This window comes from Cloeon dipterum, chromosome X (assembly GCF_949628265.1).
Source record: "Cloeon dipterum chromosome X, ieCloDipt1.1, whole genome shotgun sequence".
NCBI classification, from domain to species: Eukaryota; Metazoa; Arthropoda; class Insecta; order Ephemeroptera; family Baetidae; genus Cloeon; species Cloeon dipterum.
This window is the reverse complement of record NC_088790.1, coordinates 18,775,911-18,794,208: the sequence shown is the minus strand read 5'-3', so window position 1 is coordinate 18,794,208 and position 18,298 is coordinate 18,775,911. Positions and strand designations below refer to the sequence as shown.

General features: G+C 41.3%; 3 protein-coding genes across 3 annotated transcripts; 1 reads left to right on the top strand and 2 right to left on the bottom strand.

Moving 5' to 3' along the window:
- Positions 1-1,577: 1,577 nt before the first annotated feature.
- Positions 1,578-10,887, bottom strand: LOC135945368 (trithorax group protein osa-like). Its single transcript, XM_065493002.1, has 4 exons — positions 10,429-10,887; positions 6,370-6,779; positions 4,625-5,055; positions 1,578-3,855 (listed from the first exon to the last, which is right to left on the bottom strand). The coding sequence occupies exons 1-4, from the start codon at positions 10,823-10,825 to the stop codon at positions 2,235-2,237; spliced, it is 2,859 nt and encodes a 952-aa protein (XP_065349074.1). The 5' UTR covers positions 10,826-10,887; the 3' UTR covers positions 1,578-2,234.
- Positions 10,888-11,876: 989 nt separating this feature from the next.
- NitFhit (NFT-1 protein) lies at positions 11,877-14,455 on the bottom strand. Its single transcript, XM_065492427.1, has 6 exons — positions 14,193-14,455; positions 13,733-14,015; positions 13,109-13,443; positions 12,407-12,623; positions 12,155-12,330; positions 11,877-12,103 (listed from the first exon to the last, which is right to left on the bottom strand). The coding sequence occupies exons 1-6, from the start codon at positions 14,346-14,348 to the stop codon at positions 11,918-11,920; spliced, it is 1,353 nt and encodes a 450-aa protein (XP_065348499.1). The 5' UTR covers positions 14,349-14,455; the 3' UTR covers positions 11,877-11,917.
- Positions 14,456-14,858: 403 nt separating this feature from the next.
- On the top strand, positions 14,859-18,082 carry por (Protein-serine O-palmitoleoyltransferase por). The gene is made up of 8 exons (XM_065492426.1): positions 14,859-15,087; positions 15,151-15,352; positions 15,414-15,483; positions 15,542-15,697; positions 15,767-15,873; positions 15,951-16,168; positions 16,407-16,732; positions 17,193-18,082. Exons 1-8 carry the CDS (start codon positions 14,859-14,861, stop codon positions 17,295-17,297), a joined length of 1,413 nt encoding a protein of 470 aa, XP_065348498.1. The 3' UTR covers positions 17,298-18,082.
- Positions 18,083-18,298: the final 216 nt, after the last annotated feature.

The window sequence follows — 18,298 nt, the reverse complement described above, 5'->3', positions numbered from 1 at the left end:
TTAGACATTTAAAATTGATCGAATTATACGAATATGCTTATTTTTTTTTCAATAATTTTGCACTCCTGATTAAACCTTCTTTGGATTAAAAATATACTAACTTAATTTAACCGGTAATAAGACTGGTAGATCTTAATACCTCTATTAAGCTTTATTTTCAAAATTAATTGGCATATATACAACAAATTTTCAACAGAAAAATTCATAAAATATCTACAAAAATGGCTGATTTACATTAAAGTTTTAATTTTAAAATATTAAAAAACCGGTACAACAAATAATAAACCGGTTCCTCCAGCCTAAAAATAACCTTCCCCACCCCACCCTCTCCGCCCGCGATCCCTGCACACCCCTTCGATCACCCCTGTTTCACTCTCACTTCGCCACAAGGTCAGAGCCGTGCATACCTACTTCGATCAACCCGATGTAAGAAAGCGCTTTTTGCAATTTCTTCGTCACTAGAATATTTCTTTCAGCAAACGATGCAGTCGCTGGCAATGAACACCGTCAGTGTAGCGCGCCGAGGCGTTTTCATGCTGCAGAAAAGAGCAGTCTCCGGCCAAACCTTCCTCTCCGGCCCACCCAAGAATAGGGTTTCCCTTGCGGTAATTAATTTTCGCACAATTTGTTGCTATTTTCAAAATACAACCGTGGGACTGAATTGTTTAAATTTAAACCCTTGGGGGAAATATATACTTATTTTAATCTGCACGATATATAGGAAAAGAGCCTCGATACCCAGTTTGCGGCTTTTCATATCCGGCTCACGTAGGCACGTAGCTTCTTTATTGTTTAACAAATATTGATCAATTGGTTCGTGTAAGTTTTTTAACGGCCTGATAAAATTTCACAAAATCTCATCCACGTTCGCATTTCGATTCGGAGAAAATTATTAGTCCATAAGAAAATTTGATTCATGATTTTGGTTATTAACGGAAAATGCTGAGAATGAAGGGGGTCTGACAATTAGCGACTGTCTGCCGTCTGCCGCACCGAAGGGGAAGGTAGACAATAGCCTACCTTCGCAGAAAAGTGCAATACGGCGAGGCTCGCACACACCTCTTAAGCTTTTTACAACAGCCATACCCCATTACGTGGCTCTTTTCCTCATTCCTAAGAATACGGTTACGCTCTTGTTCTGAGTCATTGCAAGTCTTTATCATATCGCGCACTATTCGCGAGTTCCTAATACTCTCCGCCCTTATTCTTAGCAATAAATCAACTCATATCATATCGCGTTTCACCGGTGAATTAGGCCGCACCGTGATCATAAAAAGGCATGACTAAGTTTACATTAAAATTACAATGATAGTAACGCGAATCGAATATAATATTGGTTTTAATAATTATTTAGGATGAGAGACCATAAATATTATGGCTCCACGTTTTTTTTCCTAAATTAATTGCATGTAATGAAATCCAATGGAAAAAATCGCGATATGGCTTTTGTAAGCACGTTCCCTAAACTACTGTCTCAAGTTTCGGCTTTCATTTTTTAAAACTAATTAATTTCATGATTTCAGGAGAAATTGGCTCATGGTGGAGCCATGTTTGTCGGTTTGTTTTTCGTCCCGGCATGGGTAATGGCCAACCTCGAGAATTATCAGAAGGGTGGTTCTGATTAACTTCAGCGAAACATAGCCATGAAATGAAGCGCTTTTTCTCCTTCTTAGTTTCGACGCTGATCACCTTAGTGTCTAGTTTAGTTTAGTCAAATCCCCTTTCAATCACTCTTAAATACACATTACAACAATCATTATACGCTACACGTATCTAAAACAGATTTTATGTTTTATCTCGCGAGTACCTGCCATGATATTTGCCTCAGGAATGTGGTCGCAATTGCTGCTGTTTAATTTGATCACAATAATTCAATTGGGTACCTCTAAATGCCGCATTTACTGAAAGTTTTAAAAACGAGGGGATTTGCAGAGCACTGATACTTTTAATTATTTCCACCGCTTCAAATGAGTTGAGGCCCGCTTGCTTGCAAGCGACATTTTCTGTTAGCTGAAGAGCGCTAATAAAGATGTTAATTAAATTAAGACTCCGTGTCCTTATTTGCCGTACGGAAACCTTTTGAAACGCAAAAAAGTGTCTGGGCAACAAACTGGCGTTAAATTTATCTTTACGATCGAGTCGTTTTTATTAATAAAAGATAAATTTTTGCTTACAAATGTCAAGTCAATAAGAACAACAAGTCTGTGATTGCACTAAACATGGCACTGTGGGGGTCACTTGAAAAATGGCTGCGGTGGTCCAGGCGCCCCACTTTGACCACGAGTGTTGGTCGCGTAAAGCTGCTGCTGGAAGTTGTGAAATTGCTGCGCGTAGTTGGGGTCCGCGGTGGCCGACGGGCCCACGTAACCACCTTTGCCGAACGGCGCGCCCATCGACGGTGGCAGCGGCTGGCTCACTGAGTCCTGATAGTCCATTTGCGGCGGGAACATTTGCTGTGGTCGCATCGGCATCGGCTGCCGGCTTCGCACTCCCATCGGGCCCATCGGCCCGCCGCCACCCATTTGTCCCGGACCCATTGGGCCCATCATCTGACTCCCAGGTCCCATGGGCCCGCCCATCGGCCCACCGGGCCCCATATTTTGGCCCATTGGACCCATCGGCCCACCGGGGCCCATCGGATTGCTGCCGCACATGGGACCTGGCCCCATTTGCCCCATGGGTCCCATCGGCCCTGGCCCCATTTGCCCCATGGGTCCTGGCCCCATCTGACCCATCGGGCCGGGCCCCATGGGCCCAGAACCCATAGGCCCGGAGCCCATCATTCCAGGCCCCATGCCGCCAGGACCTATTGGTCCTGACGGACCCATCGGGCCCATTTGGTTGCCATGGTTCATGGGTCCACCGTGACCCCCCGGTCCCATGGGCCCCGACATCGGAACCCCCATGGGACTGCCCATGGGCCCACCCATCGGCACTCCCGGACTGCCCATTGGGCCCGCCCCGTTCATCGGCCCACCATTCGGGTAGTAGCCCATCTTGTTAGAGTCTGGTGGACCCCCTTGTGGATTCGCGAATCGGTGTAAAAATTCCAAACTGGGTCGCGCCGGAGGCCCCTGTGGCTGCTGCGTCTGCGGCCGCGTCGGTGGGTGGTACTGTATAGTGTTCGGCGCACTCGCCTTCACCTGAATATTGGCCCCGTTGTACGGAGGCCGGCACTGCTGGGGGCCCATCAAGGGCCTCTGACCCATCTGGGGGCCCATCGGGTTGAAGTTCACTGGCGGAGAGCCCCTCGGCTGCTGCATCATCGGCGATGTTGGCTGGTTCTGCATCATGGCCACGTTCGAAGGGAAGCCCTGCTGCGGGCCCATTTGCTGTGGGGGCTGCTGCTGCTGCTGTTGCTGTTGCTGCTGCGGGGGCCCTTGAGGAGGGGGCTGCTGGCCTCCACCGCCGCCGCACATGGCCTCCTGCGGACTGCCATACATCATGGGGGGCATCATGTTGGGGCCTGGCGAGGCCAACTGCTGGCTCATCGCTTCCATAGAGGTGATGGGGTCAAAGCGGCCCTTGGTGCCGCCCTGCGGACCCACTGGGTTCAGAGGTATGTCAGGCGGGGGAGACAGTTTGGGCGGTGAAGGCATCTCAGGAGGGAAGGCGGGAGAGTTCTTCTGGAAGGACGACGGGGACATGGGCGGTGCTTGAGATCCGGGGCCTTGCGGGAAGCACGGTTTCACGTCTGTTGTGAAGTTGGGCTTGATGTCAGTGCCAAAACGCGGCTTCACGTCTGACGGACTCTGCGGCTGCTTCTTCACGTCCGACGGACTGCCAAAGTTGGGAGTTGAGGGGTAGGACGGTGCCATCGGCCGATTTGGATCGTCCATCCCAGAAGGCTGCATACTGAAACAAAAAAAAAATGGAGAACTTAGCCATTTACTTGATAAAAATCACAATTCATCTAATGGGAAATTTAACCAAATAACTGGATACTACTAGACAAGAATGTGTGCAGTAATTTCAGCCATTGAATTGAAGGGTTATTAGCTTAAGTCATCGTCATCTCAAACTAAATGCTTTGATTTCTTTCCTGGGGTGATTCATTTCTCTCAGAAAGAACCCTTTGTAAAGCCATCAATGCTCGTGCCCAACAATAATAGTGACCAAATAATGCGGATGTGCGAAGTCCAATGATGCCTCCTCACCAACAACTGTAACTTCCGATTTTACTTGAAACCCAGGAAAGACATTGCAAAAATGAATAGGAATAAAAATAGAATTAACTAGTCATTTAATCCAATGAGAAACAGCTTTTTAGAGACATTAAATATAGCTTGGAAAACTGAACAGAAATACTTTTTAGATAAGAAATTCAAACCACAAGTCAATCTTACAAAAATGTATTACCATGCTAAAAGTCAAATAAATGAATTGAATTGAATGGTTTAAAATAAGTTATGCTAAGAATTAAAAGATTTCTACTCATTTGGTGTTCCCATGGAAATTGGAAACTCAGAAATAATATATTTTAGAGCCTTATCTTCAACATCTCCAATACTTTCATTGCTTTTGGCATTTTGATCATCTGGCAAACGATTTTACTCTTGAAAATATATCAGACTGTTGAGCATACTAATATTATGAAAACAAGCGAAAAAGGAAAGCCACTCACGGTGATAAAAGATGGGGATCAGTGATTCCCGTGTTTGGCTGCCGCTGTATTGTGAGCTCATGGCCCTCAAAGGAGGCCAAATACTGAATCTGCTGAGGAGACGGCACTGGCATCAGGCTCGGCTCCTTTTTAATGCCAGGGGAGGGTGACGCGCCTGCCAGTGGCGTACTTGGGCTGGCCGCCGGCAATGAGTGGCCCGCCGGGGAGGCTGGTGCCCCAGGCGAGGCAATTGGGGCTGAGGCGGAGCGGAAGGGGGGCGGCCGCTCAGGAAACAACATTTGTTGCATCTTCCGAAGGGTGGCCAGTTGCTCCTCTCGGTGTTGGCGCTGCTGGGGTGTGAGGTTTTCATCAGGTACCTGTACGCCGGCGAGAGACGATCGTTTTGACATCCATGGCTGCCGGGTAAATTGTGATGTGCGTAGTGGGTTTTTCTGCAAATGAAATATTAATTATTAAGTGACATAATTATTATTCCTTGATTATAATTTTTTGGGAAACTTTTTGTTTTTGATGGTATTTAGGGTTGCAAAATAAATATATCAATATAATTCCTTTGCTTGACATAATAAGAATCAGTTGTGCATTTCTGGGGATGGAATGATAATTCATGTGAGTATTTGAAAATTTAGAAATAATTCAAATAACAGACATAATATCCAGGTCTGAAGGAAAGGGACCTACAATAAAATAGATTTCAGTCTAATACATAAATAAGTGAATTAATAGCTACGTTAATCACCTTAATATTGACCTCAAGTCTCCAATATAACTTATAAATCAGTGCATCAAAAATTTATTTGATCAATAGACCTAAACCTATACAGCTCAATAATGATTAACTAGGCCAAAAAATTGACGTTGAAAGAGCAGTTTGACTACACTACTCGCTTATAATTTCTCATGTAAAAATAAAAAATAATATTTGAAGATAATAGAAAAGGAAGTCCTAGAGAAGATTTTATATTTAAACCGACGTATTTGGCCTAAGCGATAAGTATTTATTTGATAGTAACATAATTTTCATCTTAAACCTCTTGATTTGAATCGATATTTGGTTGCAGAATTTTTTAAAAATAATTTTAAGTTTGCTGATAAAGATGGAGGTAAATAGATAAGAATGAAGTGCATAATATTAAGATAATAACGTGGAAATGATTAAAAAGTCTTAGTTTAAACTGCCTGAGAGGCAAAACACATCATTAGAAAAAAAATTTAGGATTATAAATCAAAACCGGCGGACGCCACTCAAAGAGCAATCTAATCACTTAGCAACAGAGTACTTGCATCAAGATAGATAATTTAACAAATTGAATTTAGCTTTCATTTGAGAAATTTTTAAATCTGGATTTAATATGATCAATCAAGAGAGAGTTTGGAGTTTGAGACAAATATTTTAATTTTTAGTGCTCCTGGAGTTTTTTTAGCTATGTTCTTTAATCAGCTTTCTCTTTTCAATTGAAAAAGTGAGGAGCGTACTGACAGTTATTTTAGATTAACAAGACCAATCATTCTTATTCATTGCTCCCTACGAATTAATTAAAAAATTAATCCCACACCATTGCGGTAATGCTAGATTGTTTTGATTAATTTTCCAGAATAGTTTCGCCAATTTATACTGCCAGTACCTGGGCACTTTACGTCAAACTTGACGCAAAATTATGATTTTACTTATGCTAGTATGTTGCAAAGACGATTTATTTTTTTATAAATCACATACGAAAATCAACCGAAATGTTGAATATTACCTCAAGATACTGCTTCGTGCCTGGTTGGGCGCAGTGGAAGGAAATGATGGACGGAAATTGCCTCTGGATTACAGCCTCGGCACCTTGGTTGGCCAGCGCCGTCGAAAAGACAAAAATCTGGCTTTGCTGCTGTAGAAACTCGTTGTTCTGCTGTTGCTGCTGCTGCTTAGGCAGCACATTGCTCGGCAGAGGTTGTCCCTCCTCGGGCTCGCGGGGGCTCGGTGCCCCGTTGGCGGGCGCTTCGACGCTCCCCGGGGGCTGCGTTGGCGGCGGCTGCTGCTGTGGCGGCGGCGGCGGGGGAGGCTCGTCGGCGCCGCCGTTCTCCTGCTGTCGGGCGGGAGACGGATTTTCCTGCTTAGGCGAAGCCTCCTTGGCCGAAGATTCGGCGCTCTCCTGCTGCATCTCGCAAGATCAACAAATACCACGCGTCGCCCGCACCAATGTCACCTCGGATGCTATGGGCACGCTCGGGTTAGACTCCGTTTTTCAAGCAGACCGCACTCGCGGCCGAACCGGCGCCGACCCGCAAGGGTCTGGCCGACCCTGCTGAGGACTCACTCACCTGGACAGGCGGCGCATGTGATCATTTTCCGGCGCTAGCACGCTTAATCACCTACAGCTAGCGCGAGTTCCTTCGATAGCAGCCATCTTGCTTCTGACTGTTTGTATCTCTTGCCTGGTCACGTGACAGGCGGCGGGATAGATGATGTTGCCGCCACCGCGTTCATTCCATTCGCTTCGCCTTGCTCCTTTCTTTTCATTCTCAAAACGCTCCTTTTGGTCTTTTCGCCTGCCGCCTGCTCGCGTCTTTTCTCTACTCATTTCCACTGCTGGTAGGCAAGATGCATACAAAGGCATTAATTATGAGAGAGCAGGTCGACGTGTGGGAATCCTATTATATTGATGCTATGAAGTGCCACAATTTTAAAAATTAAATAACAGGATTAATTGAACATTATATTAAATATTTCAATATTTCATATAATTTTCATGTATTTTTCCTATTTTTGTATGCCTTTTGTAAATACTTAACGTTTGTTTGAAAACGCGTGAAAAAAGGATTTTTCTTTTTTAAGCGTAACTTATTGAAACACAAATATATTATTATACCTAAAATCAAAATACTGCACTATTTGTGTTTAGTTTAATGCAAACATTTAAATATATGCAGGCAGACTTCCTGCAACGCCGCGTGAAAATGGGCCAATGGCCCAAAATATCGTGGTGTGAAACTCTTCCTGTAACTTTTATGACGGTCTATTATTTATTCTTTCCAATAAGTAGTACACTTCAAGGGCGTTTCAACAAAACAAAAAATGCTTTTTAACTTTGTTATTGGCAAGGCACTGAAATTTGGAAATTTACCCAATCTTGTATTTTGAAGCTGCAGTGTTAAAAAATTTTGTCAAATTTAGTCAATTAAAAAGTTGTCTTAATAAGTCATTATATTAACTAAAAATCATAAGAACCACAGTAAAATTATTTAACTTGATTAATGTTAGAAAGTAAATAAAATTTGAACGTGCCTCGTCCTAATTAACTTAGCACACTGTTCAACTCAACTTCCTACCGATTTTAATAATAAATTAATAATTTTAATAATAAATTAATAATTTTAATAATAAATTAAAAGTACCGCACCGCTTTGTACAAGCCAAAAGGCAAAGTTAAGCCGGAAATTACACCGAGAGGTGAAAATATACATCAGTTTATTATATAGAAAATATAAGCTGTTAGCTATCAAAGAATCCACATTCTCTGAAAACCAATCTAATGCTTTTTGCTTCATCTGCCATTTCTTCTTCAGTTCTCCATCTCCCTGTGTTTTCCGGTTTGTCATGCTTCTCAAGTTCACGATAAACCTCATCATTCCATTTAAAGTCGTCCTTTTTTTCTTGGCATCACATAAACATGAACGTGCTGAGAAAATATTGATTAAAATTTAATTGCAAAGACAGTGGAAATTAAAACCTTGATTGTCCGTCCAGCCTCTGGCCCATCTTGCACGGATAGAGTCGAAGAAGACGCTCCATGAATTTTTTCCATCACGTGCTGTATTTTTCGAGCCAACTGAAACAGGTCTGCAATTTCAACAGGTGTCAAGTCATTGAGCCTCTCTGCCACACGGATTGGAACCAAAAGCATATCTACAGAGAAATTTTTAAATCTGGATTTAATATGATCAATCAAGAGAGAGTTTAGAGTTTGAGACAAATATTTTAATTTTTAGATTCAAAGTTTTTAGTTCTCCTGGAGTTTTTTTTTGCTATGTTCCTTAATCAGCTTTCTCTTTTCAAATGAAAAAGTGAGGAGCGAACTGAAAATTATTATAGATTAACAAGAGAGTTGTTAGAGCTATGGCTGGTATGAGATACTGGAGGAAAAACCGTGCCCTCGACTCTTGCCGGCCACTGTTCAAAAAATATGAAATTATGACTGTGTACTCATTGTATATTTTCGAATGTATGAAATACCTGATAAAAAATAGGAGTAAATTTGCATTAGCGCAGGACAAGCCAGTTGATAGACCCAATACGCGTTTTGTAGGCAAAAATGTTAGTCCCAATGATCTCTATGTAGCGCCGTGTTCTCTCTCCATATCTAATCAAAGCCCAACAATCATGATCCCACGACTTTTTAATGCTTTACCAGTTGAATTCAAAATGATGTTGGACGATCAACTATTTCTTAAATCTATTAAGAGAATTGTCATGCAACACCAATTCTATAATCTTTCTGAATATTATGTCTGTGATTTTGCATTAGAATAATAGCTTATGTATAGCAATATTTTGTTGTATAGTTAGGCTTAGTATGACGTGTTTTTAATAAGTCACAAATGTAAATATCGACTTAAACAAAAATAAAATACAATCTGAATCTGAAGACCAATCATTCTTATTCATTGCTCCCAACGAATCAATTAAAAATTAATCCCACACCATTGCGGTAATGCTAGATTGTTTTGATCAATTTTCCAGAAAGGTTTCGCCAATTTATACTGCCAGTACCTGGGCACTTTAGTTTCAAAGTAATCTTTATTATGGTTCTGCAGGGCTATTTTTCCCCATACATTGCCATATCCAGACAAAATAATATCAGTTTGAACATAATTGTATAAATGTATAAAAGAGAGGTGATTCAATATTTCTTGAGGTACTGTTCTTTTAAAAATTCCTTGAATGCACTTTGGTTTCCGTTGAGACACAAATTCGGCGGAAGATTGTTCCAGAGGCGGTAGCTCTGCACTTGAAAACAGTTTTCGGGCACTTCAACACTTACAAATGGGGCCAGTAGTTTCATTTGATGCGCTCTTGTCCTGCCAAAAAGATTTACATCGTACATTTTGGTTGCTAAATGGCACAGATAAGGCGGACAATTTTTGTACAGAATTTTGTGTGTCTGCACTAACAAGTGCAGATTTCTCCTATCGACTACATTTAATATTTGACATTTTTTATAGAGATCAGACAGTTTTTGGCCACGTTTAACATTATAAATATAACGAATTACATTATTCTGCAGTATTTGTAGCTTATTTAATTGACAGGTACTGAGATTACAACACACAATATCGCCATAGTCAAAATGGGGCAGGATTAAACTCTTAACAAGTTGCACTCTTATTTTCTCTGGGGTTACGCTTCTAAAATTTTTGTAAGTTTTTTAAGGTGCCGTAAACTCTTTGAAAAATTCGCGAAACTTGGCCATGCCAGGAGAGGGTTTTATCAAAAACGATGCCTAGGTTTTTCACATTTTCGCTGAACTCGAATTCAACCTCTCGCAACTCAATCTCATCGCTAAATTGAATTTCATTGTCTTTAATTTTAACTTTACCGATTGAGTCGAGCTGTACGCGGGAGTGTTGCCGCTCAGAGCCCACTAACAGCACCTTTGTTTTGCGTGGATTGAGTTTCAGGCCGTGCATTTCAGACCAGTTGACGACGTCAAACTTGACGCAAAATTATGATTTAACTAATGCTAGTATGTTGCAAAGACGATTTAATTTTTTAAAAATCACATACGAAAATCAACCGAAATGTTGAATATTACCTCAAGATACTTGCTTCGTGCCTGGTTGGGCGCAGTGGAAGGAAATGATGGACGGAAATTGCCTCTGGATTACAGCCTCGGCACCTTGGTTGGCCAGCGACGTCGAAAAGACAAAAATCTTGCTTTGCTGCTGCAGAAACTCGTTGTTCTGCTGTTGCTGCTGCTGCTTAGGCAGCACATTGCTCGGCAGAGGTTGTCCCTCCTCGGGCTCGCGGGGGCTCGGTGCCCCGTTGGCGGGCGCTTCGACGCTCCCCGGGGGCTGCGTTGGCGGCGGATGCTGCTGTGGCGGCGGCGGCGGGGGAGGCTCGTCGGCGCCGCCGTTCTCCTGCTGTCGGGCGGGAGACGGATTTTCCTGCTTAGGCGAAGCCTCCTTGGCCGAAGATTCGGCGCTCTCCTGCTGCATCTCGCAAGATCAACAAATACCACGCGTAGCCAACCTTCGATAGCAGCCACCTTGCTTCTGACTGTTTGTATCTCTTGCCTGGTCACGTGACAGGCGGCGGGATAGATGATGTTGCCGCCACCGCGTTCATTCCATTCGCTTCGCCTTGCTCCTTTCTTTTCATTCTCAGAACGCTCCTTTTGGTCTTTTCGCCTGCCGCCTGCTCGCGTCTTTTCTCCACTCATTTCCACTGCTGGTAGGCAAGATGCATACAAAGGCATTAAATATGAGAACGCAGGTCGACGTGTGGGAATCCTATTATATTGATGCTATGAAGTGCCACCATTTTAAAAATTAAATAACAGGATTAATTGAACATTATATTAAATATAAATATTTCAATATTTTTTATAATTTTTATGTATTTTTCCTATTTTTGTATGCCTTTTGTAAATACCTAACGTTTGTTTGAAAACGCGTGAAAAAAGGATTTTTCTTTTTTATGCGTAACTTATTGAAACTACACCTAAAATCAAAATGCTGCACTATTATGTGTTTAGTTTACTGCACATATATAAATATATGCAGGCAGACTTCCTGCAACGCCGCGTGAAAATGGGCCAATGGCCCAAAATAGCGTGGTGTGAAACTCTTCCTGTTACTTTTATGATGAGCTATTATTTATTGTTTCCAATAAGAAGTACACTTCAAGGGCGTTTTAACAAAACAAAAAAAAATGCTTTTTAACTGTGTTATAGGCAAGGCACTGAAATTTGGAAATTCACCCAATCTTATATTTTGAAGCTGCCGAGTTAAAAAATATTGTCAAATTTAGTCCATTAAAAAGTTGTTTTAATAAGTCATTATAATACTAACTAAAAATCACAAGAATCACAATAAAATTATTAAACTTGATTTATGTTAGAAAGTAAATAAAATTTGAATGTGTAGTCCTAATTAACTTAGCACACTGTTCAACTCGACTTCCTACCGATTTTAAAAATAAAGTAAAAGTACCGCAACGCTTGTACAAGCCGAAAGGCAAAGTTTAGCTGGAAATTACACCGAGAGGTGAAAATATAGATCAGTTTATTATATAGAAAATATAAGCTGTTAGCTATCAAAGAATCCACATTCTCTGAAAACCAATCTAATGCTTTTTGCTTCATCTGCCATTTCTTCTTCAGTTCTCCATCTCCCTGTGTCTTCCGGTTTGTCATGCTTCGCCAGTTCACGATAAACCTCATCATTCCATTTAAAGTCGTCCTTTTTTCTTGGCATCACATGAACATGAACGTGCTGAGAAAGTATTGGTTAAAATTTGATTGCAAAGACAGTGGAAATTAAAACCTTGATTGTCCGTCCAGCCTCTGGCCCATCTTGCACGGCTAGAGTCGAAGAAGACGCTCCATGAATTTTTTCCATCACGTGCTGTATTTTTCGAGCCAACTGAAACAGGTCTGCAATTTCAACAGGTGTCAGGTCATTGAGCCTCTCTGCCACACGGATTGGAGCCAAAAGCATATCTACAGAGCGTATTTGTAAAGGAAATGAATCATCAACGTGGGCCTAACGCCTAACTTTAGTTTAATCAAAGGATACGGCCAGGAACTACACATTTCTTGTTGGTGAATGCGATGGTCAGGGCGGTTTTTGCCACAACAGACGCTCCTAGCACCTTAACCTGACCAAAGGTGAATATCTCCTCATTTGCTGGGGAGTGCACTGGTCCTCGCAGGTCGGTGGGATACAAATCCGGCCGTCGGTGTTCAACGACTGGCATTCTGGTTCTTATCGACTTCAAGGATTCCAAATCAATCTGAAATCCAGATAACAACACTAACTCTCACTCTAATACCGAAACCTACAAAAAATATGAAAAGTAGAAAAATTACGCTTCAAACTGCAAATTTTCGCTGACATTTTTATTTTCTAATTTTTTTTTATATAATTCATTTTTGCACAATTTAAAAAACAAATATATTCTTTCATCAACTTTTTATGGTTGGGTCTCTTCTGATATCATCTGGAATTTTAAAATTTTTGTTCGTCGATTTTCCTGATTTTATGTTGTTGGGTCATATGGAGGATAGGGGTCCTCGGTAAAAATAATTATTTTGACTCAAACAAAATGCCATAATAAATAAGAAAATCGATGAAAAAAAAATAAAAGTGTGGACGTTATCAAATAATGTCACGCTTAAAAATTTGAAACGAAAGCTAAAGTTTATTTATGAGATAACAATTAAAGCGTGGAAATTATAACCAATTTCAATTTTTCATGAAACATTAAAAGGAACTCACCTGCGCGAGGGCGAGTCCCGTTCCTTCAGAGCACTGAGCCACAACAGCGCCCCAAGGGTCAACTACCATGGCGTGGCCATAGGAGTTCCTATTGCCACCGTGACAACCTGTCTGGGCAGCAGCCACCACGTATGATTGAGTCTCTATAGCCCTCGCCCGCAACAGGGATTCCCAGTGTGATTGTCCAGTGGCTGCCGTGAATGCCGAGGGAAAGGTAAGAATCTCGGCTCCTTTTGATAGCAGCTGCAAACTAATTTCCGGGAACCGCAGGTCATAGCAAATCAATAGGCCAAGTTTGCCTACAGGAGTTTCAACTGGCTCCTCCACCTTTGAACCTGCGAGAGCAAGAAAAATAAAATAAAATTTCTGAAATGTTCGAACTAAATTTGCAATGACAAATCAAGAGCAGCTTCAAATGATTTTGGATTTTTTATGTACTGCATTTTACTATCTGAATCAACTCTTTCAGAGCAAAGAGGAAAATAAATTTGATCACACAGGAGAACAATCCACAATTATATTTTTCTGAAATTTTCCTTCAAAAAATTATTTGATTGAAAATTATAGAAACCCTCAATAAGTGTTTGAAAATATATGTAACGAAATTATCAATTTTAATTTTACCTGGTACAATATATTTGGATTCATCAAGAGCACCAAAAGCAAAGAGATGGGCTTTTCTGTAAACCGAAACGATCTCTCCTTTGCTGTTGAAAATGACATGCGCCACATGCATCTTGTCATTTTCCGTTCGCTCGTGAAAACCCCCCAGAGAGAGCCAGATTCCTAATTTTTTAGCAAGAGTCTGGTACTGTCCTATCAGGGTGCCGTTCAAAGGTTCAGACAGCTTCAAGGTTTCTTCCTTACTTTCAGCAATGTAGTCGCAAGCCTCCGGAAGAAACACCATCTGCAAAAATGTTTCTGATGCAAAAGGTCAAAAATAGAGAAATGTGCATATAATGGAGGACTCTCACACTTTTCGAGAAACTAACACTTCTCGGGCAAAAACATTGATTCTTCCCATCAAACACCGAGAAGTGTTAAGTGAGCGGATAGCGTGAGTCCATTATAATAAAAAACAAACCTGAGCTTTAGCGTTGGCAGCCTCCTCAATCAAGCTCTTGCAAATATTGAAATTCTCCTCCTTGTCAGCCTTCGCGTTGATTTGACACACAGCGATCCTTGTTTTGTGTGACATTTTTCTTACAGCGGACAGTAGAATTTGAGCTGGTCGACTCATTAATTGCGATAATATAATTTGGTGAAATCTTCTTGTGACAAGCAGGGCGAACAGGAACGGTCGAAGTCTAAGCCTTTGTTTTGGTTGCCAGCTGAAGATCAAGCCACGCCCCCTTGCAGCGAAGAGCAGGCGAAAAGCTCGCTGCTGCTGCTGCAGTGCCCCAGAGCCAGTAATCCATTGCGCCTGCAAATAATACACTAGTAATCCGTGTGTATACAACACGCAAGAAAGCAATTGATACGAATTATACAGAGAAATTGGGATTTCCCTAGCAGGAATTATGTCGTTTTACTCGTTTTACCTGCAAAGCTGCTTCGTGAAATCGGGCGTCGCTCCCAGAACCGGCCTCTGAACATACATATTGACAGCTAAATTAAAGGTAAATAAGACCGTTCCGTAGATAAATTTGTATTTTTTTTATTGTGCTGAGAGGAGATTTATTAAATTTAATTTAAGTTTTCATTCATAAAAGTGAGTTAATTTTCGCAGGGTTGCTAATATAAAATCGCGATGGAAGACTTTTCTGATTATGAAAATGAAAACTTTGAGGAAGACTATTACGGCAGCTACGAGCAAGGCTATCCACATTCAGACGGCTGGTCGGACGAGGAGGAGGGTGCAGGAGTGTCCCTGTCTGAATTGTACAGCCTTTGCCTTTTGCCCAGTGTGTCCGAAGGCATTGTTCACGTCGCTTATCTTCTCCTTTGGTGCTTTATCTTTAGAATCACCACACAAACAGGTATAATTTTAATTACTAATTAGCATTAGAGTGGTAAAATTTTCACAATAATTGCATTTCCAGTAAAACTTCCAGTGGTTGCGTGCCATGCCATTTCAGCTGCGAGTGGGCTGCTGGTTCTCAATTTCTTTTTTGGATCCACAGCCCATTATGTCTTAGTGCTAGGGATCATTTTCTACCTGATCCTCTTCTTCACTTCTTTCTCCCTCAACAAGTGGGTTGGTGTTGTTACCAGTGTCTCTTGCATTGTTATCTCCATCCTTTGGTAAGAGTTCAGGGGGAAATTGTGTGTAGTTTAAAACTTATAAATTTTGTAACTATTGCAGTGAGTTTTTGCTTGTGAAAAAGACTGAGTGGCACAAAATCAGGGGTGCCCACATGATTGTTGTTATGAAGGTATGGAACCTGGGGAATAAGTACAAGCTGTTTTGTTCATGTTTTATTATCATTTTAGGTGATCTCACTAGCGTTTGACATGGAAATGGGCACACAACGCACCTTGCCATCTCCTGTGGAATTCGCTGGCTACATTTTCTCTGTAGGCACATGCATTTTCGGACCCTGGGTTCCTTTCAGGGACTACCTGGCAGTTTACAAAAAGCCCGTATTTGTAAGTTACTTTAAGAAAAAATTGCAGAAAATATCAAGAAAATCGCTTTCAATGGATTTGATTTTGTAGAACTTGCAATGGCTGTGGAGAATTTTATTGAGCTTAGCAATGGCATTTTTGTTCTTGACTGTCTCAATGTGCTGGATAAGCTGGCTGATTCCCGATGATGCTTGGAGGTGAATTTTTTTGTCTCATTTAGCTCTGGTCCGAATATCCCATGGTTGCAATTATTAATTACCCTCGTCAACTGCAGATGGTGGACCGCCTATCGAGACGCAGTTTCCTTCCGCTCTAGTCACTACTTTGTATCTTTCGTGTCGGAAGCGTCTGCTTTGATGGCAGGCTATGGACTGCAAGAGGACTTGACCTGGAGCGTGCCAGTCTCCAGACCGCACCATATTGAAATCCCGAGGTCTCTGGTCCAGGTCGTCGTCTACTGGAGCATGCCAATGCACACATTTTTAAAACAATGTAAGTGTTATTTTACTGGTTGGATGAGGAATTTATGATAAATTTCTAGATTTAAATGAATCTTTAATGATTTTCTTGAAAACTAGAGATTTAGTTCATCCTTATACCTCTTTCAAGTTCTACAGTTTTTTCTCAGATAAGATTTTCACGTTTCATTAATTGAAAGATCAATATCATACCACTAAAAAGCACATGCCAATTACAACTCTCTCTGACTCCCTCTGATTTGTCGTTTCAGACGTTTTTCGAACAACGCGCCCGTTTGGCAGCTTCGTGGCCATCATTTGCACATACGCCGTCAGCTCTCTGCTTCACGGGATCAACTTCCAGCTGGCGGCGGTCCTGCTCTCTCTGGGCGTGTACACATACGTTGAATTCATGCTGCGGCAAAAGCTGGCCTCGGTCTTCAATGCCTGCATCCTTTCGAAGCCGTGTCGTGCCAACTGCCCCCACACGCACAAGGAGACCAAACTAATTGTGCTGCTAGCAAACATTGGATTTGGAATTCTTGCTTTCTTCCACCTCATTTACTTAGGAGTCATGTTTGATTCCACAGAAATTCAGGTATGTGTTTTTAATTTTAACTTAGCATCACTCATAAGTTCTCTTTTTTTTTTTTTTTTTTTTTTTTTTTTTTTTTTTTTTTTGAGAACTAAAATTGAAATATTTTTACATTTGGCTGATCCATTTTGTCAGTCATGGGCGTCATGGGTCTTTAGTTCAGAAGATCGAAATTTCCAGTGTGTTGGGATCTACTTTGAAATGGAAAATCCTTTATTTAATCAATTTTGGCTTGCTAAATTAAAACAACTGCATTGTTCTAGTTTTTTCTTCGTTCTTTTTTAATTCTTGCTTTGGTCAAATACATTAAAATACATTAATTATATAGACTTAAAATCAAGAAAGGGTTTCCATATTATTTTGGTTCCCATTTTTTTATGCAAACTGTAACCATTCAACCTTACAGGCAAATAGCATCTGAAGTATATCATTAATTTTGGTTGGTTTTGCGTGCTTGTCTCAGGAGGAGGGATACTCTTACAAGCACACTCTTGCCAAGTGGGCTCACCTGAGCTATGCTAGCCACTGGGTGGCTGGTTTCACGTTCCTCTTCCACTTGCTGATTTGATGCTACGTTTGGTACTACAACATCCCAGTGCCTATGCGCAGGGCCAGGCGCAAACCCAACTAGCCAAATCACGCGTCGCGCCACTGAAGCGGATTTTGCACACTTGATGATATACATACTTAGCCTTTTTAGACGAATATTTAGTCGAGGGTAGCACTGCCCAGGAAAGTGCCAAAGCACAAAATCATATCTTGACAGCGAGAATGAACGGTAGAAGCTACTTCTGACCTAACGAACTTCCATCCATTTTTCTAGCATTTATAGAAAGGATTTGTACAGCTATTGAATTGAATGTTGGACATTTTCTGAGATCAGGATCAGAACCGATGCATTTATTGCAATAAGAGTAGTCAGTGCGTAGAATTAAAATATCCTCCAAAACTTTTAACTACTAAATAATGAACATGCTCTCTATGAGTGCCAGCACTAAAATTATTACATGTTTTTGCATGAGGTAGGATTTAATTAGGACTAATATTATTTTTTAACGTAAAAACGTTGAACATTTCCTCAAATTAGCAGTATGTTTTGTGCAAATAATCGCAGACTTATCCTGCTGTAATCTTCATAGGTCTAGACTTAAAATAATAGGCCTATTAAGTGGTGCTGATTTGTCGCATTTATCTACTAATCATTGTTCGGGAAACTGCCGACCAGATATTGTGCATTTTACCAGACTAGTATTATTTTATTCTATAGTGCCATTGTAACAGATTATTTGAAAAGCATGTTATCATAATGTGAACGCGCTCATCAATAAAGTAGATGATTCGTTTAAAAATGCACACCATTCTGTTGTTTGTTTTCCAATATTTGTGTGGCTCTGCAACCCGCGCAACGCAGGTGCCGCGCGGTATGCGTCAGTATTTCAAGTTCGTCGTCGGGTCAAGGCAGCGGGAAGTGAGGGCATCTCTTCGTGCCCTTGAAAAATCAGTTGAGACTTGATAATTTCTGCTCTTAGTGTTTATTTAGTTTAATGATGACGTGACTTTAGTTGAATT